This window comes from Bos indicus, chromosome 5 (genome assembly GCF_029378745.1).
Source record: "Bos indicus isolate NIAB-ARS_2022 breed Sahiwal x Tharparkar chromosome 5, NIAB-ARS_B.indTharparkar_mat_pri_1.0, whole genome shotgun sequence".
Lineage (NCBI taxonomy): Eukaryota > Metazoa > Chordata > Mammalia > Artiodactyla > Bovidae > Bos > Bos indicus.
The window spans coordinates 56,520,297-56,543,591 of NC_091764.1; the positions used below are offsets into that span (position 1 = coordinate 56,520,297).

Here is a 23,295-nt window from a genome sequence, read left to right on the forward strand (position 1 = left end):
TTTTGCTTCTCGTGTCTGCCCACCTTGGTGGGGGTGAGGTTGGTCCAGGGGCTTGTGTAGACTTCCTGGTGGGAGGGATTGACGTCTGCCCTCTCGTGTGTGGAGCCAGGTCTTGTCCCTCTGATAGGCAGGGCCGGAACGGGTGTGTTTTGAGGTGGCTGTGAGCTTGGCTTAGCAGTAAAGAATCTGCCTGCAATGCAGGAGCTTCAGGAGACACAGGTTCAATCCCTGGGTCAGGAAGATCCCCTGGAGAAGGAAATGGCAACCCACTCGAGTATTCTTGACTGGAGAACCCCATGGGCAGAGGAGCCTGGCAGGCTATAGTCCATGGGGTCGCAAGAGTCGGACACGACTGAGCGACTAAACCACGGCCATTCCTCCTCTGGAGTTGTTCACCTGTAGGTGAGCTTAGTGGTGTCACCTTATACCCATTGTGCGAGCTCTCAGTTTACGCTGTTGTTGGCACTGCTGTCAGCCCCACCTTAACTGTGGGTATGCTGGCAATTGACCCTATGTCTCTCAGACATTTTTTTCACCAGACCACCAGCATAGATCCTCTAAAGTCAGATCCCAGGATACCAGTATTCATGGATCTGGACTCTGTGCTATAGGGGAGTTTGAACTCTAGCCTGGCCCAACCCCTCCTTGTATGTGCCCACAAAATCTATAGGTGCTAAAACTAGGTCCATCTTGGCTGCAGGAGCACTCGTGGTCCATTCAGATGTTCTGTAGGTGCTTGAATTTACAAACTCGGCCACATGGGTATCATTTCAGGGTTTGTGCAGCTGCTAGGACAGATTTCAGCCTTTTTCCTTAGTTGCACAGACCCTGGGGTTCAGACCCCACAAAGGCCTACTCTCAAGGCTGCTCTGGAGCATATAAGTCTGCCTGGTGAGGAGCAGGTGTGGAGGTGGTATGGTGGCCCAGGTTGTGGGAGCCCTGGCAGTAACAGACACACAGGGGAGCAAAAGACCATGGGCACAAGAGAGCTCGACCCAGTGGGGGCCTTTCTTAGCGTCCAGGGAGGCAGGCCCCAGCGTGTGGGGGCAGAGTCTGCAATGGAGGCTCCATCCTCATTCAACAATGGTGCTTTGCTTCTATGGCAGCCACGGTTTCCTCCTCAAGTGTTCTGGTTGCACATTTCCTCACTCCTGTCCCCTCAGGCTATCTCCTTGCAGCTAACATCAGTCTTCTCCTTGGGTTTGCTCTCCAAACCTCATGTTCCAGCCCCCAGTCCTTATGTGTGTTAGCAGACACATGTCTCAGGTTAGGGGGTTCAGGGCTGTGGCAAGGACCATGTGTTTAGGTCTCACTCTGTTCTGCCTGCTGCAGACGAGTTACTGCACTCTCCTCCAATAGCCCCCAAAGCTCCCCTTCTGTCCCAACTGATCTCCCTCCTGGTGAGGGGGCTTCCCTGGATGCAGGAACCTTTCCACTCCTTTAGCCCCTCTCTTGAGGGGCACTGATCCAGTCGTCCTTCCTTTCTTCTTCTTTTTCCTTTCTTCTTTTTTTGGGCTTCCTGGTGGCTCAGATGGTAAAGAATCTGCCTGCAATGCAGGAGACCTCGGTTGGATCCCTGGGTCAGGAAGATTCCCTGGAGAAGGGAATGGCTACCCACTCCAGTGTTCTTGCCTGGAGAATTCCATGGACAGAGGAGCCTGGTGGGCTACAGTCCATGGGGTCACAAAGAGTTGGACAGGATTGGGCATCTAACACTTTCATTTTATCATCCTACTCCATTATGTAGGGAGTTTTCTTGTCCTTTTGGGCATCCATGGTCCTCTGTTAGTGTTCAGCTAGGGTTCTGTGAGAAATGTTCCATTTGTAGATGTAGCCTTGATGCATTTGTGGGGAGAGATGAACTCCACATCCTCCTACTCCTCCGCCATCTTGACCTCTGCAGATGTCAATCTCAAACCCAAGTTGTTAACTGTCTACAGATTGGAGGGTCCCACAACTCTCTCGTGTTCCACTGATTTGTTACTGTGGTTCATAGAACTCAGGAGACCTGTTTACTCACAGATCACCAGTTTATTATAAAAGAATATAACTTGGGAACACCAGATGGAAGAGATGCATGAGGCAAGGTATGGGGAAAGGGGTGTGGAGCTTCCATGCTCTCTCTGAGCATGCTACGTTTCTCTCTTTGAATCTCTACATTTTCACCAATCCAGAAGCACTCCAAATCTAGTTCTTTCAAGATTTTATGGATGCATCATTACATAAGTCTACATTCCCTGGTGGCTCAGACGGTAAATTGTCTGCCCGAAATGCGGGAGACCCAGGTTCGATCCCTGGGTTGGGAAGATCCCCTGGAGAAGGAAATGGCAACCCCCTCTAGTACTCTTACCTAGAAAATTCCATGGATGGAGGAGCCTGGTGGGCTACAGTCCATGGGGTCGCAAAGAGTTGGACACAACTGAGCAACTTCACTTCATTACATAAGTATGATTGATTAAATCATTGACCAGTGATAATTGATTTAACCTCCAGCTCCTCTTTCCTCCCTGAAGGGCAGAGGCTTGGGACCGAAAGTTCCTTGGTTCTCCTGGCAACTGGCCTCTATCTTTAGGTACAGTCCCAAAGTCACCCAGTAATGTAACTAAAGACATCATTATGGCTCTCATCACTTAGGAACTTCCAATTGTTTTAGGAGCTCTGTGTTAGAAATGGTGTGCTTGGTTGCTCAGCCATGTCTGACTCTTTGTGACCCCATGGACTGTAGCCCGCCAGAATCCTCTGTTCATGGGATTCTCCAAGCAAGAATACTGGAATGGGTTGCCATGCCCTCCTCCAGGGGATCTTCCCAACCCAAGGATCAAACCCAGGTCTCCCACATTGGAGGCGGATTCTTTACCAACTGAGCCACCAGGGAAGCCCATATAATATATATATATATCATATATATTTATGTATATAAATGTATATGTATATGTATCTGCACATTTACTTGTGCAAATACATGGAATTTTAAAACATCAAGAAGAAAGGGAAAAATTGGCACATAAGTGAAAGTGAAGTCCCTCAGTTGTTTAACCAAGGACTGAACCCACGTCTCCCGCATTGCAGGTAGATTCTTTACTGTATGAAACACCAGGGAAGTCCCAAAACACTGAAGTGGGTAGCCCATCCCTTCTCCAGGGTGTCTTTCTGACCCAGGAATCAAACTGGGGTCTCCTGCATTGCAGGCAGATTCTTTACCAACTGAGCTATCAGAGAAGCCCATTAGAAATGGTGGTGAAGATCAAATATATATATTTCTTATTATAAATCATAATATCACAAGTATAAATGATACAAACTTTAATCTACAACTTTAGGGAATTTGTAAACATGTGAAGTACATTTACAGCACTCTAGAGATGGTTAAGGCAGTTGGTCAGAAAGATTGAACAGGCCCAAGACTCAAGTCTTGCAGCCTAATATCTTAGAGTCATGCTAGAGCTTATGAGTCTACTGGTTGTGTTAATAAAAGAAACAGCCCCAAATGGAATCACTTGTACTAAGTCCCATGTCAGTTATCCAAAACTTAATGCCTACCCTAACTGCAATTTTAGCCTCTCCCAGGAATGTGGCCTTTAACCAGGCAATCTGGAATTACCTGGAATTACTTAAAGGAAGGGAGACAAAAGTGGATTGCCTGAGACAATCCACTCTGTTTAAAAGCAAAATTCAACTAAGTTTGGAGATCTGACTTTATTCAATGATCTATGAATCAAGTGGGTTTCCCTGGTGGCTTAGATGGTAAAGAATCTATCTGTAATGCAGGAGACCCGGGTTGGATCCCTGGGTTGGGAAGATCCCCTGGAGAAGCAAATGCCTACCCACTCCAGTATTCTTGCCTGGAGAATTCTATGGACAGAGGAGCCTGCTGCTGCTGCTGCTAAGTCGCTTCAGTCGTGTCCAACTCTGTGTGACCCCATAGATGGCAGCCCATCAGGCTTCCCCATCCCTGGGATTCTCCAGGCAAGAACACTGGATTGGGTTGCCATTTCCTTCTCCAATGCATGAAAGTGAAAAGTGAAAGTGAAGTCTCTCAGTCAAGTCCGAATCTTTGCGACCCCATGGATTGCAGCCTACCAGGCTCCTCTGCCCATGGGATTTTCCAGGCAAGAGTACTGGAATGGGTTGCCATTGCCTTCTCCACAGAGGAGCCTAGTGGGCTGCAATCCATGGGGTTGCAAAGAGTTGAACATGACTGAGCTTCTAATTGTATTGTATTTGAATCAAGTGGCATTCCATCTGGCAAATAGAAAGATGCTCTAAAGAGTTGTTAAAAGAAGTTTTTAAAGGCAGAAAGACGATGGGACAAGGAAGTCACAAATAAAAGAAAGGATTGTTTCCGGTAAGACCACCTTCCTTTGGGGGAAGGTAAGTGTCTATGAGGTGATTACCTCACTTGTGCTGGCTAGGTAATTTCACATCGACCGGTTAAAAGTTACGTTCCAGGGAGAGGCTGAAACAGCAATTAAGATTGTTTTGTTGGCATAGAGCTTAGCACAAGTGACTCCATTTTGTGCCTATTTCTTTTTTTTTTTTTTAAGAACTCTTTGATAGAAACTTCCTTTTCCTGGTCTCTTTTGCCTATAAAAGCCTTCTATTTTGTACGGTTCTTTAGAGCTCTTTTCTATGTGCTAAATGGGACGCTGCCTAGGTCTGAATTGTTGAATAAAGCCTATTAGACCTTCAAATTTACTCAGTTGAATAGTTTTTTAAGAGATTTACTGTCAACAGTAGGACTGAAGGAGATCTCTGATGGCTTCAGAGACAATAAGAAACAGGCATGATCCCTGCAAACCCTTTTGCGTTCTCTGTCTCTCGCTGTTTCCAAGGGCCACAAATAAGTTCCTCTCAGTTCTGAGCTCCACTCATTGTCAGCCTCGTAATGTAATTGGCGTTCCAATCCAGGGCAGTTCAGCTTGAGCTAGCAGATGAGTCCAGCCAGAACCCAATCCCCTAGCCCTCTGTTCAGACCATAATTTCCCGACTTGAGTGGAAAAACTCAGCGGTTGGTTTGTCCCCAGACTCCACAGTGGGAACTGCTGGCATTTAGTCTGCAATTCCACATTTGTTTGAAATCTTTCCCAGATCGCACGCTGGGAACTGCTGGTAGCAGCTGCGGTTCCTCATTTGTTTGGAATCAGCCTGCAGCCCCCATTGTTTGGCGTCTGCTGGCTCAGTCTTTTTTCCAGTCCCCAGATTGATGGGAATTGTTGGTGGGACACATAGGGACTTTTCTTGGCCAAGCTGCAGTGACATTTCTTGGTTACTGCTGGTGTGTTAAGATGCACACGCTTGTTTGTCCCTCTTACTGTAGATAAAGGCTATTGTTAATGGGAAGCTTCGAAGCCAACAAGCCACAAAAACTGATGAGCGTTTAAAAGCTGTTAGAGTGCTCATCACCTAACAGAGAGACTCCCATTTTAGGAAAATTTGGTCATAGAATGCCAACATCAATAAAATTTCCATGCAAAGAGATACACTTGTAAAACATCACACAATCTCCAGCCCAGTGGCAATTCTTTTTAGGTATTAGTTTAGCTTCAAAGCTTCCCTGGTGGCTCAGAGGTTAAAGCATCTGCCTTAGCTTCAAGAGACCCAAAATCTTAGCTAAAAACGTAACAGGATTCTTAAGCTCCAAAGAGTGAAGCACACCACCTTCTGGCATACCTGCCTATTTTATGTCTAAGAATGATGGCTCCAGAAGCAATAAATACCTACAAAAATGGCAAAATCTTACTAAAAACACAAAAAGTATCTAGAACAACACCCAGGCCTCCCATATTATAACCTCCTAGGGGCCCATCGTCAAAATGCTTCCCCAGGGATTGATATTTCAGTTGTAATCAATGGGAATGCTGGAAAAGAGATTGTTCTTTAAGGCCCTATGCAAATTCTTCACCGCATTGCGTCAACTCCCCTGAATTTACATCATCAAATTAGAAAGGACCTACCAGGAGGCTTTCATGATTCAGGATTTGCTTACAAGACCCTCTACTCCTGGTTAGGAGTGAGTATAGATGAGGCTATATGATCAGGAATCTCTCCTCAGCTCTGGAAGCTTTTGCTGAATGTACTGCTAGAGCAATTTAGATTTTCTTTTAGCTGAACAAACTGGTATCTATTATGGCCACCACCACCTATCATACCTAAATTAACACTTCTGGGGAGGTTGAATTCAGCTACCTAAGATTACTGAATAAGCCACTTCAAAAGGTGCTCCCTCTAAAGACCCCTCAAAGGGGTCTTTCTTTGACTGGTTTGATTTTGATTCCTTTGGGTCTTGGGGACCATGGTTCTGAAGTGCACTCCAGACACTGGGAATTGTCCAGCTTGTAATTATCATAGTAGTCCCTCTGGTGTCCTATATTCTCCAAAAAGCTTTAAGTGTGTGTCCTCAGCTGCTAACCACCAAGCCAATGATCCCTCTAAGACTGGAATGCCAAAAAGGGAATCAAAAGTATGATAGACTGAAAAACCTGTGAGCCTGAAGTCATGACCTGTGAATATCATAAAGATTCAGCCAAAAATCCTTCATGACCTGTGATCGTCATAGTAAAAAACTATGGGGAGAACTTCAGAGTGATAGCTGGCAATGGTGCTCATGCCTTAAAGTTTTGATCACATCTGTCAGTGAAACTCAGGCAAAGTTTTGGTTTGATGACGTATCTTAGGCAGGAATATCTGGGGAGATTTGGAGGGTAACTGCTGCACTAAAGGGTGGAAGCAGAGAAATGGAGCTCTAGAAAGAGTTGAGGAAGTAGCAAGGAAAAATAATTTCCCACTCTACCCTTCGAGGTTCTTGGCTGAGTAAATAATAAAAGACAGCATAACAGGAAAAAAGAAACAGAAGTTTAAAAATATGTATACTTCCATATACATGGGAGATACCCAGGAAAACTAAGACTTTCTTGACATTATCTACCCTTCTTTTCCCGGTTCAGAGACAAATGGACATTTCCCTTATAAATGTAAATGGCTCTTACAAAAGGGTAACCTCTGCTCATTTTTCAGAGCTTCTCCGCTGCCTGCTGCTTCTTAAAAATAATCCTTATGCCAAAGAAACATATGTTGGGGTGTCAAGTTCTGCTCCCCTCCAGGAAGGACAGGCTGCCCCAAACAGGCCTGCGCTGCCAAGGTGCAGCGGGATACTGTGAAATCCTTCATTTGGTGGTGCAGCTGGAAGGAGGGTCCACAATGAACTTTCAGAGGGTGGTCCACCGGGAGCCCAGCCCTCTAGTACTTGTTCTTCATTCAAACAGGCTTTGTTAAGCACCTTTCCTATGAACCAGAAGCCTGTGTGTTGGGGCGGGGGTGGGAGGGAGCAGCGGAGACACAGCCGTGTGCAGAACAACAGCTTCTGCCTTCAGGAAGCTCACTGCCTAGCTGCTGCTGGGGCTGCTAAGTTGCTTCAGTCGTGTCCGACTCTGTGCGATCCCATAGACGGCAGCCCACTAGGCTCCTCTGTCCCTGGGATTCTCCAGGCAAGAACACTGGAGTGGGGTGCCATTGCCTTCTCCGTACTGCCTAGCGGAGGAGACAAATAGTTAAAGTGGCAATCCTACAACTGTTTCTGAAACTACACCAGCAGACGTTTTGAGAGTAAACTTTTGGGACTGTGAGATGTAGAACAGGGGAGGCGATTTAAGCTTAGCCTTGGGATAGCGTTTTTCATTTCTCCAGGTACTAGGGCGAGGAGGGAGTGGTCCAGCACTTACAGGATCAGTGCTTCAAAAAAAGCCAGGCTTGGGTGGTGGTGGCCGTGAGGGCTGGAAACGTCCTGGCAAATGCCCGCGAGGGCCCGGTGGCGGCGGGCCCCAGGGGCTCGCGGGGGTCAGAAGTGGGGCCGGGGGTCCCCGGGTGGCGCAGTGGCTTCAGCCAGCCTGCTTCGCTCCCGGCCCCACCGTGTGGGGGCGCTGCCTCCTCCCTGGCGGCTGGGGGCGCTGCGGCCGAGCGGCGGGGGGCGCTGCCTCCTCCGGGACGGCGGGGGGCGCTGCGGGCCGGGCGGTGGGGGCGGCCCGGGCCGGCGCGGCGAGCGGCGCGGCGGATGGAGAGTCTGGCCGCGGCCGGCGGCGCCGCCTCCTCGTCGGGCCGGGCACGGCGGGCCGGGGCCTTTGTGTGAGGCGGCGGCGGCGATGGTGCTCGAGCCCCGCGGAGCCGGGTAAGCGCGGCCAGGCCGAGGGCTGCCCTGGCCGAGGCCCGACCCTCGTCCCGGCCTTTCTCTCGCTCTCGCTGGGCTCCCTCCCGCCCGCTACCCTCGGCCGGATCCATCCTCCCCCGCCGCGCGCCGACCCCCGCCGGCCCCGCCGCCGATCCCTTCGACCCCCGGCCGGCCCAGCGCCCCGCCGCCACCCCCTTGCCCCCGCCCGAGGTCGCCCTGAGGAATTCCCGGCTGTTTGGGGGAAGGGAGCGAGGTGCTTGATGCCCCCTAGATGGAGTGCCCCAGCCGGATCCAACGCCCTTCTTCCCGAATTCGACCCTCCAGAAGGGAGACCGTGGCGCCGCGCGGTTGTTGGGGTCCCTTCTCAGAAGTTCCGAATCCGTCCCCTCCCACTGCCGCTCGTGCTTCCCGGTGCCCCGACCTGCTGACCGTTGGTGTGTGGCCACCAGGGCCCCGGAGATCCTTCGCTGGTACCCAACAAAGCTCAGAGGCTTCCCGGGCCCCAGAAAAAGTTGGGAGTTAGTCCAGTGTGGTGAGGTGGAGGAAGGGGGCTGTGTTGCACAGGGCGAGTCATGAGGCTGAAGGAGAGGGCAACGAGTTTGGCTTTTTTCTGGCCTGCAGGACTCAAAAAGTGGGGGGGAAATGGTACTGAGCAAGACTTTAGGAGTTACCTGTGTAAATTGGATAGCTTCTTATCCCAAACCCTATCCCAAGGCATCAGGTAAATCTCTCAGTTCTGGTCAACATAAGCATAGCTCCTGAAAAGGGTGGGGAAAAAAAGACCCAAAGAGTATTTAGGTAATTCTAAATACCATAGTTGTGTTCGTCTTTACTTTACTTCTCTGACGTCACCCACAAGCTACAGAGAGTATGATAGAGCACTATCTGAATGGCCCTGGGCTAGGAGGCAGGTAGCTTAGATAGGGAAAGATGGGAACTCAAGAATAAGCAAGTGGTTTATTTTAGGGCCTGAAAGAACACAGCCGTGAGAGGAAAGGAAAGGATAAAGCATCTTTTCCCCAGTAGCTAATGGAGCTTGATAATTGTGTTCAAGTATGTGTATGGCATTTGGCCTAGTAAGGGAAGAGAATATACTCAGTGAGATTGGAAAGCTTGTATTCAGGAAGAAATTAGGAAATTAATATGAGAAAAGTTTGAACCATTTGCTCTGGTAATGAAATATAAGAAGGTATCAAGAGACTACTTTGGCTTTAAATCACTAGCTTCTGTCCAGTCAGGCTTGTCTTAGAGAACAGTTTATCAGATTTTTTTCAATATTTTTGGATTTTTTTGTGATCACTCTGTCTTGGGGGATGTGCAGGGAGATGTCTTGGGGGATGTGCAGGGAGAAAGGTCACTGTCCCATCACTTCTGCTGTCATTGTCCCCTCCAGCAGAATGGAGCAAGTGTATGTCCATTCACGCTTGCTCTCTACCTGGGGCTATTGTCCCGCAGAGCTCTTCACCTACAAGGATGTGTTTGGCCATCCACCTTATCCTTTTGCTATCCGCAGATTAACTGTGCTGATAAGGAGGCAACTTCACAGGAGCTGCTAAGATGGGCATGAGGATCAAACTGCAAAGCACCAACCACCCCAACAACCTGCTGAAAGAACTCAACAAGTGCCGGCTCTCGGAGACCATGTGCGATGTCACCATCGTGGTGGGGAGCCGTTCCTTCCCGGCCCACAAAGCTGTGCTGGCCTGTGCGGCTGGCTATTTCCAGAACCTCTTCCTCAACACTGGGCTTGATGCTGCCAGGACCTATGTGGTGGACTTTATCACTCCTGCCAACTTCGAGAAGATTCTAAGCTTTGTCTACACGTCAGAACTCTTCACGGACCTGATCAACGTCGGAGTCATCTACGAGGTAGCAGAGCGTCTGGGTATGGACGATCTCCTCCGGGCCTGTCACTCCACCTTTCCTGACCTGGAGAGCACTGCCGTGGCCAAGCCCCTGACCAGCACCAGTGAGAACCACTCTGGTACCCCGAGTTGTAGCTCAGTAGAACCCCCCCATCCCCTTGGAGAACTCCGGGGGAGCGGGGAGCACTTTGGTCCTGATAGAAACTATGCGTTACCTAGTGATGCTGGAGGAAACTATAAAGAGGAGGAGAGAAATGTTACCAGTGACACTAACCATAGCCTGCAGCCGCTGCCACCAAAGACAGAAGACCACGATGCCCCTGCTCCGTTCACATCTGTCCCCAGCGTGGTGACGCAGCCAGTCCTGGGCACTGTCAGCACGGGCATCCAAACCAGCACCAGCTCCTGCCAGCCATACAAAGTCCAGAGCAATGGAGACTTCAATAAGAACAGCTTCTTCACTCCTGACAGTGCAGTAGACATTACCACTGGGACCAACTCCTGTCTGAGCAACAGCGACCATTCCAAAGACCCAAGCTTTGGGCAGATGGATGAGCTCCAGTTGGAGGACCTGGGGGATGATGACTTGCAGTTTGAAGACCCCACTGAGGAGATTGGCACAGCTGAGGAGGTGATTGAATTGAGTGATGACAGTGAGGATGAGCTAACTTTTGGAGAGAGTGAAAACCGAGAGAATAAGGCCATGCCCTGCCAGGTATGCAAGAAGGTTCTAGAGCCCAACATTCAACTGATCCGACAACATGCTCGGGACCACGTGGACCTACTGACTGGCAACTGCAAGGTCTGTGAGACCCATTTCCAGGACCGGAACTCCCGGGTCACCCATGTTCTCTCCCACATCGGTATTTTCCTCTTCTCCTGCGACATGTGTGAAACTAAGTTCTTTACCCAGTGGCAACTGACCCTCCACCGACGGGATGGAATATTTGAGAACAACATCATCGTCCACCCCAACGACCCCTTGCCTGGGAAGCTGGGTCTCTTTGCAGGGGCGGTCTCTGCGGAGCTGAAATGTGCTGCCTGTGGGAAGGCATTGGCCAAAGATTTCCATGTGGTCCGGGGCCATATCCTTGACCATCTGAACCTGAAGGGCCAGGCCTGCAGCGTCTGTGACCAGCGCCACCTCAACCTCTGCAGCCTCATGTGGCACACACTTTCCCACCTTGGCATCTCTGTCTTCTCTTGCTCTGTGTGTGCAAACAGCTTTGTGGACTGGCATCTCCTGGAGAAGCACATGGCTGTGCACCAAAGCCTGGAAGATGCCCTCTTCCGCTGCCACTTGTGCAGCCAGAGCTTCAAGTCAGAGGCTGCCTATCGCTACCATGTCAGCCAGCACAAGTGCAACAGTGGCCTTGACACACGGCCTGGTTTTGGACTCCAGAACCCAGCTCTCCAGAAGCGGAAGCTGCCGGCAGAGGAGTTCCTGAGTGAGGAACTGGCGCTGCAGGGCCAACCCGGGAACAGCAAGTATAGCTGCAAGGTGTGCGGCAAAAGGTTTGCCCACACGAGTGAGTTTAACTACCACCGGCGGATCCACACGGGCGAGAAGCCGTACCAGTGTAAGGTGTGCCACAAGTTCTTCCGAGGCCGCTCGACCATCAAGTGCCACCTGAAGACGCACTCGGGGGCTCTCATGTATCGCTGCACGGTCTGTGGCCACTACAGCTCTACCCTTAACCTCATGAGCAAGCACGTCGGTGTGCACAAAGGCAGCCTCCCACCCGACTTCACCATCGAGCAAACCTTCATGTACATTATTCATTCCAAAGAAGCGGAGAAGAACCCGGACAGCTGACTGGGTCCCAGCAGAGCCAGGGGGAACTCCCAGGCGGCAGCCAGGACATTGGTTTTCTAATGGCTGTTGGTCCTGCCCCAGCTGAAGTTACAGTTTTGCCTTGCTAGGAATTCTGTTCTGTCCTGTGTTTAAAGAAGACAAAAGAATACATAGCACATGAACACTAACTGTTTCTGAGAAGCAGCGGCCCTGTCATGTTTACCTCCTTACCTGTTCTTGTCCATGGAGGGCTGTGTCTTTGATTCTTTGGAGGCTGGTTTTGGGATCTCATCAGGCAGTTGGTGTCAGCTAGATTCCCTTCCCCAGCCTCTTGAGTTTTAGTTTACTGATAGGTTTTATGCTGCTAAGAATCCAACCAACAGCCTCACTGAACAGAGGAGGTGGAGAGAGGTTTTCACTGTGGGTATTACTGCCGGATCTCCAACCGGGACAGCCAGCCAGGAGAGATTTTGGGAATGTGGTCATTCAGAAAAGACAAGGCAGCTCACCCTTGGGTGCTGGTCCCATCCCTTAGCAGGGACAAGCTGTCAGGGATGAGGGGCCTGCTTGTTCCAGGGCTCTAATCTGCTGATTGGACAGTAAAATCTCTTGGCAGCTGGATCCAAACCGGGGACAAAGCTTTCTGTTTAGGTCTGAAAGCTTTGGGATGAATCGTTGCCAGCCGCAAGAGGTGTCCTGCAGTGCTGCTGAAAGCAGCAGCCTGGGATGGACAGGAAGGGAGATTTCTCTTTTCCCCTCAATTCCAAAGAAATGTGATATTACGGAGTGGTGGCCCAGGATGTCAGGCCTTCCCTGTGGGCAAAAAAGACAGGGAGCCACTTTGATGTAGTCATCAATCATCTGGCCTCCCTCGACCCTGAGTTTCCTGGTGGAAGGGTGGGGATGTCTCTGAAGCAGCAGCCTTAATTTGCATCCAGTCTCCCACCTAGAAGTGTTTTTGGCCTATAGTGTAGATGTGAAGACCCCATGAGGTGGAGGGGTGGACTGTGAGCCCTTCAGGATTAAAGGGACCCGAGTAGCTGGATGTACATTCTGTCTGTCCCAGTCAGGTAACCTGTTGTTTACTTTGTGCTAACTGGGCCAGAGTTTTGGCAGCTCACCTTTGACCTGCTGGATTTATCCTGATCTGTCATTGTATGGCCACCAGAGGGCGCTGTTGACCAACAGCTGGTTCAAGCCCTCTCCAGGTGACTGGGTAAACCCCAGTTAGGGTTGCTGGTTGACTCTGTTCTTAGTTGCCTTTTGAGGGGATCTTGCCCAAAGAAGGCTTGAGGGAGAGAGCCCTCGGATCTCGCATCTCACAAGGTGGCACCTCCAAAACCCATACTACCTCACCTGCTCAGGCGAGCTCTGGGGGTCCCTGGCCTTGGCCCTGCCCCTGCCCCTCGTGGGACTCAGCAGCACCCCGGGCTGTTTTACAAGCAAGTAGTTTTAATTAACTCACAAAGCCTTTTTGGACATTAATATTTATTTATTTTTGTTTTTGTATACATATTACCCAGTATCTCTGTTGGCTAAGAGACTTCAGGAAAATGAGCTTCTCCCCAGCAAGTAGCCATATTCCAGGGGACAGTCCTGGCCAGATATTTGGGGAACAGGGGCTTGAACTAGGGGAGAACAGATCAAGCCTTTAAATAAGCAAATGCTTTTCTCTCCAGAGAAGTGTCTTGCAGAATAAACCCAGGGAGCCCTTTAGGGAATGGATATAAATTCTAGAAAGTTGAGGCTTGTTAAATCCCTGGACCTTTTATCCCCTTTCCATCCTGTGGTTGAGTAGGTTGGGGACTGGGTTGAGGGGATAAGATCACACGAAGGCCCTGTTTGCATATTTTCTCATTCTTCCTGAAGTTGGGAAGTTATAGTAACACATAGAAGTAAACCAAAGCCCTGGGGCCCTTTTGGACTTGCCCCCGGATCTCCCCCCAGCCCTAACTTATAATAAAGCCTTGGAGTTTTGTGTGCAAAGCTGTCCAGTGAGGTGACCGTTACTTGAAGGGACTTGTCAAGTGGCCGGCTTTCACTATCAGAATCCAATGAGTTAAATGTTCCCTTGGGATATTCTTGTTAGAAAGCAGTGCTGAGACTTTTCATCCCTGACTGACTGCTTCCTTTCTTCCCATTAGTCGTTTAAGAAGCAAAGTGTGTAAAAGACCACAGTCAACTATCTTCTCAGCTTTTCAAGCCTGAGTGCTTTTTCTCCCAGATTGTGGGTGAGGACTGAGTTTTGAATGGCCAGATTTGAGAGTGGGGCTACTCCCGAGAAGCCAGCTGGGTAGCTGAGAATGGATCAGTATGCTGGAGAAACCCTTTTCCTTAACAGAGGGTTATCACTGATGCTGGGTAGTCTGTATACTTAACCTGAAACTGTGAAGTTTTCCCTTTTTGCCAGTAAACCAAAAAGCAAATCCTTGAAACTTTACCCCTAACACTAAATAAAAGACTGCACCCCCTGATCCTCCTGAGGCCAAGTGGTTGACCAGGGTGGCTTGGTTGGCTGCAGTCAGACATGTAGCAGGGTCAGTAGCTCATGAGGCTCATTGACCAAACACTGTCCCCCACGTGTCCCCCATATTCGCACCTCAACCCTTCCTCTGTTTGGAGTCATGTTTGCTTCCTCTGCCACCAGCCACTCTTTTCTGCACTCTTTTACTTGAAACACTATATTGTGGCAAAGGGCACTCTAAGATATCTGGTGGAAGGTATTAATTTTATTCTGAATTTAAAATATTTTCAATTGTCTGTTCATTGGGTTGTGTTGCCCTCTGCCCTGGAGCCCAGTTTAGCACTGTCTTCTGCTGTATCATTCCAAGGTTCGTTCTGTTTGATCCTTGAATGTCTTTTCTTTTTCATCCCCCACCTTTTTTTCTTGTTCAGTACTCAGGACTGGCTACATAATTTATAGAGCCCTTTGTTTAGAAACTATTAAGAATTTTTTGGCAACTAGAGCATTAAAGCAAACACAAGGCCATTCTCATCTTTTTTCCTAAGGGAAAGGGTGATACTCTTAATGTTCTTGTGTTAGTCGTTCAGTCGTTCTGACTCTTTGCAACCCCGTGGACTGTTGCCTGCCAGGCTCCTCTGTCCATGAAATTCTCCAGGCAAGGATACTGGGTTGGGTAGCCATTCCCTTCTCAAGGGGATCTTCTCGACCCAGGGATCCAACCCAGGTCTCCTGCATTGCAGGCAGATTCTTAACCATCTGAGCCACCAGGGAAGTCCCTGTTATTCTAATGGCACACTGTAAACAGCTGCTTGTGGCCAGAGGAAGGGATCAGTATCGTGGCGCTCCTCTGCCCATCCATGACTCACTGACGCTACAGGACCTGCCAGGAAGCTCTGCTGTACCCTGGTGTTTGGTCCTAAAGTTTCAGACTCCATGGAGTCTCTAGTTCATGGCTAGTTGGGAAGAAAGGAGGTGGGGATGGGAGTCAAGAAATAGGTAAAAATTCTTTTTGACATTCTTCTGGTCTATGAGTACCCTTTTGTCTCTAGGAAACCTCTGAGTTTAATGATCTTTTCCCCAGTCAGGTTTTGCTGCTGGTGAATATTCCTCTTCTGACCATCTGCTGTGCTCTATCACCCTCCGACCCCCAAACTATTCAACTTTGGAAGTGAATTTACACTTCTTCATATACGGACATGATTTTGTTGGCATGGAAGTGGGCTGTGTGCAGAAATCTGCCCATCTGGGAATCCTCGTGTGTCCTTTTCCCTAAATCCTGCACTGAACGAATCAGGAAGCAGGGCACACAGCGTTTGTTTCAATGTGCTTACTCATGGTAAACGTCATATCAGAATGAAAATGGAACTTTTACTTTGGATGTTTTCTTTAACACCCTTCCCCTGTCCAGTCCACCCTCCCCTCCCACCTCTACTAGCTACATCTCTTATGAAACTGAGAAGAGTTGTTGACATTTAACTCCTTCCATTAAATTAATAAGTACTGACCTCCTAATATTTAAGTGTTTACTATCTATTGCTGTAAAGTTTTGTATATTTTGTAAACTTCTTTTCTCAAATAGTAGATGTCTAAAATCGTTGTACATCTGATTCTTTTATATTCCATTGTTCAGCACAAAGTGTGGTTTTTATTTAGAATAAAAAAAAGGAAATTTGAAACAGTAGTTCTTTTCCTATTTACTGTGGTCTGCTCATCCTTCACAGTTCAGAGTATCTGGGCCATCACCCTCTCAGTAGCAATATTCTGCTCAGCGGATGCCAGAGTTCTTTCAGGTAGCACATTTCCTTTCCTGTAGCTGGAATTCCCCGGGGTTGACTTGATCTGTTTTTAGTGGAAAATTAACTCAATGACCTAACCTTTTCAGAGGGACCATCTCTAAGGGGAATCTTTTATTGGCCCAGAGAGAGCAGTGGGACTCTACTAATGTCTGGTTGGACCAGAGGGTTGGTCACAAATTGTCTTGCTGGTGCCATTCAACGTGACATGGTGTGTCGGAATGGAGAGAGGCAAATTCAGAGAAGGGGCAGAGGTTTGGCCTAATTTCATAAGGTTGGTAACCAACATTCCCCTACAGAGAGGAGACAGACCTGGAGTTAGGATGTGACATGGTCCCCTTGGTCTCAGGGCACACGGATTGGACCTGGCCCCCATCAGTGCTCAGCAAACACAGAGCTGGGGGCCTTGCTGCCATCAGCCCCTTGCTTGCTTCTCAGGCCCTAAGGAAGTACCTGTGCTATCAGAGTGATCACTGGTTGCCAAAGTGGAGTCTGTGAGAAAAGAAGATGTTGGGAAAGTGGCCTCAGGTAACCTAGAATGTAACAGAGATGTAGATCTGGGTTTCCTTGAGGGAACTTCTGGAGCCTGATTTGGGAGCGGCAGTGATAAGGGCATTGGATCTGGGCTGGGTTTTTATGTGGGCACAGGGGAGGAAAGTCTTTATAATACATTCTCTGCATTGTTAGGTTCCTGGACTCCCCTAGTTGAAAAAGGCTCCAGCTCTGTACTACTGAGCAGCAGTTTGTAGCATGCTGCTGCTAAGTCGCTTCAGTCGTGTCCGACTCTCTGCGACCCCAGAGACGGCAGCCCACGAGGCTCCCCCGTCCCTGGGATTCTCCAGGCAAGAACACGAGTGGGTTGCCATTTCCTTCTCCAGTGCATGAAAGTGAAAAGTGAAAGTGAAGTCGCTCAGTCATGTCTGACTCTTCATGACGCCATGGACTGCAGCCTACCAGGCTCCTCCGTCCATGGGATTTTCCAGGCAAGAGTACTGGAGTGGGGTGCCATTGCCTTCTCCTTGTAGCATGCTGCTATTGCTAAGTCACTTCAGTCGTGTCCGACTCTGTGTGACCCAATGGACAGCAGCCCACCAGGCTCCCCCGTCCCTGGGATTCTCCAGGCAAGAACACTGGAGTGGGTTGCCATTTCCTTCTCCAATGCATGAAAGTGAAAAGTGAAAGTGAAGTTGCTCAGTCATGTCTGACTCTTAGCAACCCCATGGACTGAAGCCTACCAGGCTTCTCCATCCATGGGATTTTTCAGGCAAGAGTACTGGAGTGGGGTGCCATTGCCTTCTTGTAGCATGAAGACCCTTTAAATAAAAAGACCCTTTTTCAGGTTTGAGTCCAGTGAGCAAAGGGAGTTAAACGGACTTCCCTTGGTGCTCCTGACAAATGGGTTCATACAGTTCTGGAGCACATGTTTAATGCATTTGGTGAATCTGTTTAATGCATCTCAGATTTCCAAGAGCAGAGGGGGAGGCCCTCCAGGTCAGTGAGTAGCTATTCCAAATTAAACATTCCAGACATAACTGAGCACTTGAGCAGGACAGAAGGTCTCAGTGATTGTGTCCACAAGCCCCTCAATTCTCCACAGGCAGGATGCAGAGGCGGAGGGCTCAGGACTGGTGGGCTGGGGCCTGCTCTGAGGCGTTACTTCAGTCAAAGCGCTTCGTGGACAAGGTCCTAGTTTCCCAAACTGGTATATAGAGTCCTTTCCAGAAGACCTCCGTGTTTGCAAGGGGACTTCTGTTCCTGTCTATAGGACAAGTGTGAATAGAAAATTATGAGGAGACTTGGCCAGGAAGAAAGAAGTCTGAGGGTGAAAACTGACTTAGGAGACACCAGGCCTCTGCCCTGTGACAGAACTGGAAGATTTCCACTTCCCACTCTCTGCAGGGGCAGGACTGAGGGACAGACCACCTGTGAGTGCCTGCTGCTACCCATCCTGAAGTCTGTTCAGGATGGACAGGAAAATTATGAGGAGACTTGGCCAGGAAGAAAGAAGTCTGAGGGTGAAAACTGACTTAGGAGACACCAGGCCTCTGCCCTGTGACAGAACTGGAAGATTTCCACTTCCCACTCTCTGCAGGGGCAGGACTGAGGGACAGACCACCTGTGAGTGCCTGCTGCTACCCATCCTGAAGTCTGTTCCCAGAATGGTTGTCCCTTGATATTTTCCTGGGATCCAGAGAGAAAGGGAGGGACTGGGGGCAGAAGTCTGGAAACGTGCTAGACCCAGAGCTGGGGGCAGAGGGGCTATGAGCAGCATGGACTTCAGGACAGCTCCTCTGCTTGTGGGGGGAGGGGGATCAGGATGGACAAGGAGGAGAGTGTCAGCAAGCCCTTTCCTGAATGGTGGGGGAGGAGAGTCCTCCCAGCTGCAGGGTGCCTGTCTTGGACCTCGGCCTCACCCGTCCCTGCTGTCCCCACCCGCTCCATTTATCATCGCATTGAGGATGCACTGCTAGGAAACAGCCTGCTGAGGCCTCCTGGCTCCTTGGCCTCTGGCCTCTTGTCCCTGCAGCCTGCATGATGTGCTGGGAGGTCAACAAGCGCAAACACAAAAGGAAAGTTGTGTGCGGTTCCTGTGGAGCTCACTCTTTCCGGCCGGGGTGGTTTTTGCTGAGCATCTCTTTGGCCTCAGCTCCATTCCCAAACCCAGCTTGCAGTGCAGACTTGTTCAGAGACTCAGAGTCGTGTCTGTCTCTATTCTTTATTTCACCTTTTCCCCTGCATCTTCGGCACAAGGATGGTTTCAAATAGTACAACGCCAAGGATCTGCTCTCTTCCCCTGCCTGCCTCCCTCCCCGCCTCCCTCCCCATCCCCACCTCAATATTTGAAGACATACTCAATATTGGCCATGAGTACTCTAACCCTCTCCCATGCCACCCCCCCCTCCCCAGATCTCTCACCTACTTCCAGCTTTCTACTTCACTGGTGAGGACACTGGACTCTTCCTCAGCTGGCTACAAGAGACTGAGGAGCGGAGGTGGGTAGGGTATTTGCTGCCTGGAAGTTCAGGCTTGGGTGCTGGTGGGGGCCAGCTGCAGGGGGCTGGATACCCTCCTTGGTGATGATGATGGAATGCTGGGTGGAGGAGGAGGAGGAGGTGGAGGCATGTCTGCCCTCCCTGACCTGGACCTTGGGAAGGTAATGGACCACGGCATTGAGGAGCCGGCCCCGGAAGCTCGGGCTGAGGAAGTTATAAAGGATGGGGTTGACAACACAGTGGAGCATGGAGAAGCAGTCAATGATGTCGTAGAAGAAGTAGAGCAGGTGGGCCAGGTAGCAGTGGAGGGAGATGTGGGTGCCGTGAAGTGTGAGCAGCAGCAGGGTCAGGTGGTAGGGCAGCCAGCAGATGACAAAGACGGCTATGTAGGCACACACCAGCAGGCAGTGGCGCCGGCCCTCGGGCTGTCCTGTCTGCCGGAGCCGGCGGGCTGTCAGCACATTGAAGACGGCGATGAGGGGCAAGGGCAGCAGGAAGCCCAGGACAGTGGTGGACAGGGCCACCACCGTGGCCCATGTGCTGTATGTTTCAAAAGGCGCCATGAAGAGGCACATGGGCTCAAAGCTGTCCACCAGCCGGATGTGGACCACCTCAGGCAGCGGGATGAGGGCCGAGAGGACCCAGACCCCGGCACACACGGCCCTGCGCCCTCGGTGCTGGTGGCGCTGCCAGGAGGTAGAGGCGTTGGTGAGGGTGACGTAGCGGTCCACGCTGAGGCACACCAGGAAGAAGATGCTGCTGTACATGTTGGCATAGTAGAAATAGTGGGTGAAGCGGCAGGAGAAGCTGCCCCAGAGCCAGGTGTAGTCCAGCGTGGCCTCCAGCATCCACACTGGCAGAGACAGGATGATGCCCAGGTCGGCGATGGCCATATTGAGGACGTAGAGACGCAGCAGCCCCGCACGGGCCGAGCCCCGCCAGTTGACGCAGATCACCAGGAGGTTCTCCACCAGCCCGACCACAAAGATGGCCAGGTAGAGCACGAAGAGGGCTACGCGCTTGGTGTTCTCGTTGAGCTCCATGTGGCACTCGGGCAGGGTGTGGTTGAAGAAGTGGAGCAGCTCCGTCCAGTTGTAGATCTCTCCCACGTCCCTGGTGGGCGCCATGCTGGGCCCTGCGGTGGCCGACATGAGGACTGGCAAGTGCCTAATGGGGAGAAGGGAGGGCTGGAGGAGCAAGGGAGCCTCGAAGGCAGCCTTGTGTCCCCAAGGTCACAGGCCACGGGGGCCAGGAGGTTTTGGGGAAAGATCCTGAGTCTGAAGAGGAAGAAAGGGAAGTGTAACATTCGAACCACGAATAAATAGCACACAACTCACTGCCGGCTTTGACCCACGAACAGAAATATTCTGTTAAGGGGTCTCCGTGGTGGGAGAAGCCAGAGTCCAACTGCTTTCTTCCCGGCGACCAGTCCCCCTAGGTGGGTTCCATCTCCACTTCTCTCCTGGAGCTTCACTGCTTGGCCCTTTGTGCAGGCCTTCCTTAGGGGCTCCTGCTTTGTCTTGCTATTTAGGCCTTGCGTGTGGGACACACACACACACACACACACACACGCACACACCCCTCCGCTTCATCCCTGGGGACATCTGTGGATCATGCAGGAAAACCAATCATCTCCAGACCCCACGCACTGCTTCCCTGAGAGAGGGAGACCCTCACCTGAGCTTTCCTGTCGAGAGCACCTCTGGTTGGGGAGGGCCGGTGGGTCTGGACCGTTGGGGAGCGGCAGGGAGGCTGAAGGGACTGTGGCTGTGGAGCTGGCTCTGCTGCAGACTTCAGGGCCGCCCTTCTCATCCGGGAAGCAGTATCACTGGCTGAGGCTCTGTGGGAGAGGGTCGGGGTTTTTCCTGCCTTCTCCCAATCCAGTTAGAGGGGAAGTCACAGCAAAAGTTCCAGTGTGGTGGTGACAGGGAGGAGTCAGGCTGCAAACATTAAAATCCAGACTCCTGTGGCTGGGTGAACTTACCTCTTTAAGCCTCAGTGCTCTCCTCTGCAAAATGGGACAACAATCATATCTCTTAATAAGGGTGTTTGTGAGAATTAAACGAGCCATCAAAGTGACATGCTAAAGCTTTATGTATGTATATATTTTCCACTGATAAACTGGATTGGAATCCCACTCTCCCCTGTCTCGACTCCTACTGAAATAGAACTGGATGGGGGTAGGAGGGCTAAAATAAATCTGAAAATTATTCAGATATAATCACTCTGGCCCTTCTGCTGAATGGCCACCCTGCCATTCCTCCAGCCTTCATTCTGTGATCTGAGGTGAGATTCTGGAGAGAGAGGTAAGACTGAATGGGGAGGGGACTCTGCTGAGCTTCAGGGAGACTCCTGGATGGGGAGGGGGAGGTGAACAGCATTCTCCAGCCCTCAAGCTCCATACTGCTCCAGCCAAGTATGGAGGAGAGAGAGAAGACAGACAGACACCAGGCTTCTTCCAAGCCGAGAGGAAGGCTCGGAACCCCGGATGTGTGTTCTTGGTGAGCATCTTGTGTCAGCTGAGCTTTTTCATCTCAGTTAGTCATTTGATCCCCCAGGAAGCCCTGTGGGGAGGGAGGGTGGGCTTCCTTATCCAGAGATGTTGCCTGTCTCACACAAGCCACACAGCAGCATCCAAGTGAGAGCAGAGCCACCTGGAGCTGGGCCCATGCTTTGTGGGGCCAGGGGTGTGTTGGCTGGAGGGGATTGGACATACATAAATTAATAGAGGTGAAATCCCTATGACAATATTAATATTTTAAAGTTTACAATTCTGTGGCATTTAGTATTCACATTGCTGTGCAACCATACCTCTATGTAATTCCAAAATATTTTCGTCACCCCAGCAGAAAATTTTGTCACATCCGTTAAGCCTGCACTCTCAAGTCTGCTCTCTCTTCAGTCCTGGCAACCACTGTTCTGCTTTCTGTCTCTCTGGTTTTATGTATTGTGCCCAGCAGCTCAGTCGTTTCCAACTCTTTGTGATCCCATGGTCTGTAGCCCACCGGGCTCCTCTGTCCATGGAATTTTCCAGGCAAGTATACTGGAGTGGGTTGCCATTTCCTCCTGCAGGGGATCTTCCCGACCCAGTGATCGAACCCATATCTCTTGCATCTCCTGCATTGTCAGGTGGATTCTTTACTACTAGCACCACCTGGCAAGCCACTTATGTATTAAAGACAATTAATATCAGTTGAATCATACAATGTGAGACCTTTGTGTCTTTTCTTTTTCACTTAGCATAATATTAAAAGATTTTAAAAATTGAACTATGGGTGATTTCCAGTGTTATGTTAGTTTCTGGTATATAGCAAAGTGATTCAGTTATATATATATTCTTTTTTTTTGGACCATGCTGCACAGAGAATCTTAGTTCCCCAACCAGGGATCCAGCCCATTCCCCCTGCAGTGGAAGCATGGAGTCATAACCAATGGATCACCAGTGGTTATATAGTTTATTATAGGGTATTGAATATAGTTCCTATGCTATACAGTAAGACCTTATTGCTTATCTATTTTACACATGGTAGTTTGTATCTGCTAATCCCAAACTCCTAATTTATCCCCCCCACCACCTTTCCCCTTTGGTAACCATAAGTTTGTTTTCTATGTCCGTGAGTGTTTCTGTTTTGTAAATAAGTTTATTTGTATCATATTTTAGATTCCAATCTAAGTGATGTCATATGGTGTTTGTCTTTCTCTGACTTCACTTATGATAATCTCTAGATTTATCCGTGTTGCTGCAAATGGCATTATTTCCTTCTTTTTTATGGTTGACTAGTATTCCACATTTTCTTTATCCATTTATCTGTTGATGGACATTTAGGTTGCTTCCATGTCTTGGCTATTGTAAATACTGCCATTATGAACATTGGAGTGAATGCATCTTTTTTGAAAGAATTTCCTCTGGATATGCCTAGGAGGGAATCATATGGCAATTCTAATTTTAGTTTTTTAGGGAACCTTCATACTGTTTTCCGTAGTGGCTGCACTAATTTACTTTCCCACCAACAGTGTAGAAGGGTTCCTTTTTTCCACATCCTCTCCACAATTCATTATTTGTAGACTTTAAAAAACAGCCATTCTGACTGCTGTGAGGTGATACCTCATTGTAGATTTGATTTGCGTTTCTCTGATGATTAGCAATGTTGAGCATCTTTTCCTGTTCCTATCAACCATTTGTATGCCTTCTTTGGAGAAATGTCTAAGTCTTATGCTCATTTT

At 49.7% G+C, this 23,295-nt stretch overlaps 2 protein-coding genes across 5 annotated transcripts; one reads left to right on the forward strand and one right to left on the reverse strand.

Moving 5' to 3' along the window:
• The first annotated feature begins 8,022 nt into the window (after window positions 1-8,022).
• On the forward strand, window positions 8,023-15,961 carry ZBTB39 (zinc finger and BTB domain containing 39). Of its 4 annotated transcripts, none has more exons than XM_070789441.1 (2): window positions 8,023-8,161; window positions 9,675-15,961. In XM_070789441.1, exon 2 carries the CDS (start codon window positions 9,719-9,721, stop codon window positions 11,840-11,842), a length of 2,124 nt encoding a protein of 707 aa, XP_070645542.1. In that variant the 5' UTR covers window positions 8,023-8,161; window positions 9,675-9,718; the 3' UTR covers window positions 11,843-15,961. The 4 variants fall into 4 exon arrangements, with proteins under 4 accessions (XP_070645542.1, XP_070645543.1, XP_019816543.2 ...); XM_070789442.1 differs by lacking the exon at window positions 8,023-8,161 and adding an exon at window positions 8,195-8,631; XM_019960984.2 differs by lacking the exon at window positions 8,023-8,161 and adding an exon at window positions 8,195-8,595.
• Window positions 15,962-18,775: 2,814 nt separating this feature from the next.
• Window positions 18,776-20,915, reverse strand: GPR182 (G protein-coupled receptor 182). Its single transcript, XM_019960985.2, has 2 exons — window positions 20,749-20,915; window positions 18,776-20,238 (listed from the first exon to the last, which is right to left on the reverse strand). Exon 2 carries the CDS (start codon window positions 20,220-20,222, stop codon window positions 19,041-19,043), a length of 1,182 nt encoding a protein of 393 aa, XP_019816544.2. The 5' UTR covers window positions 20,223-20,238; window positions 20,749-20,915; the 3' UTR covers window positions 18,776-19,040.
• Window positions 20,916-23,295: the final 2,380 nt, after the last annotated feature.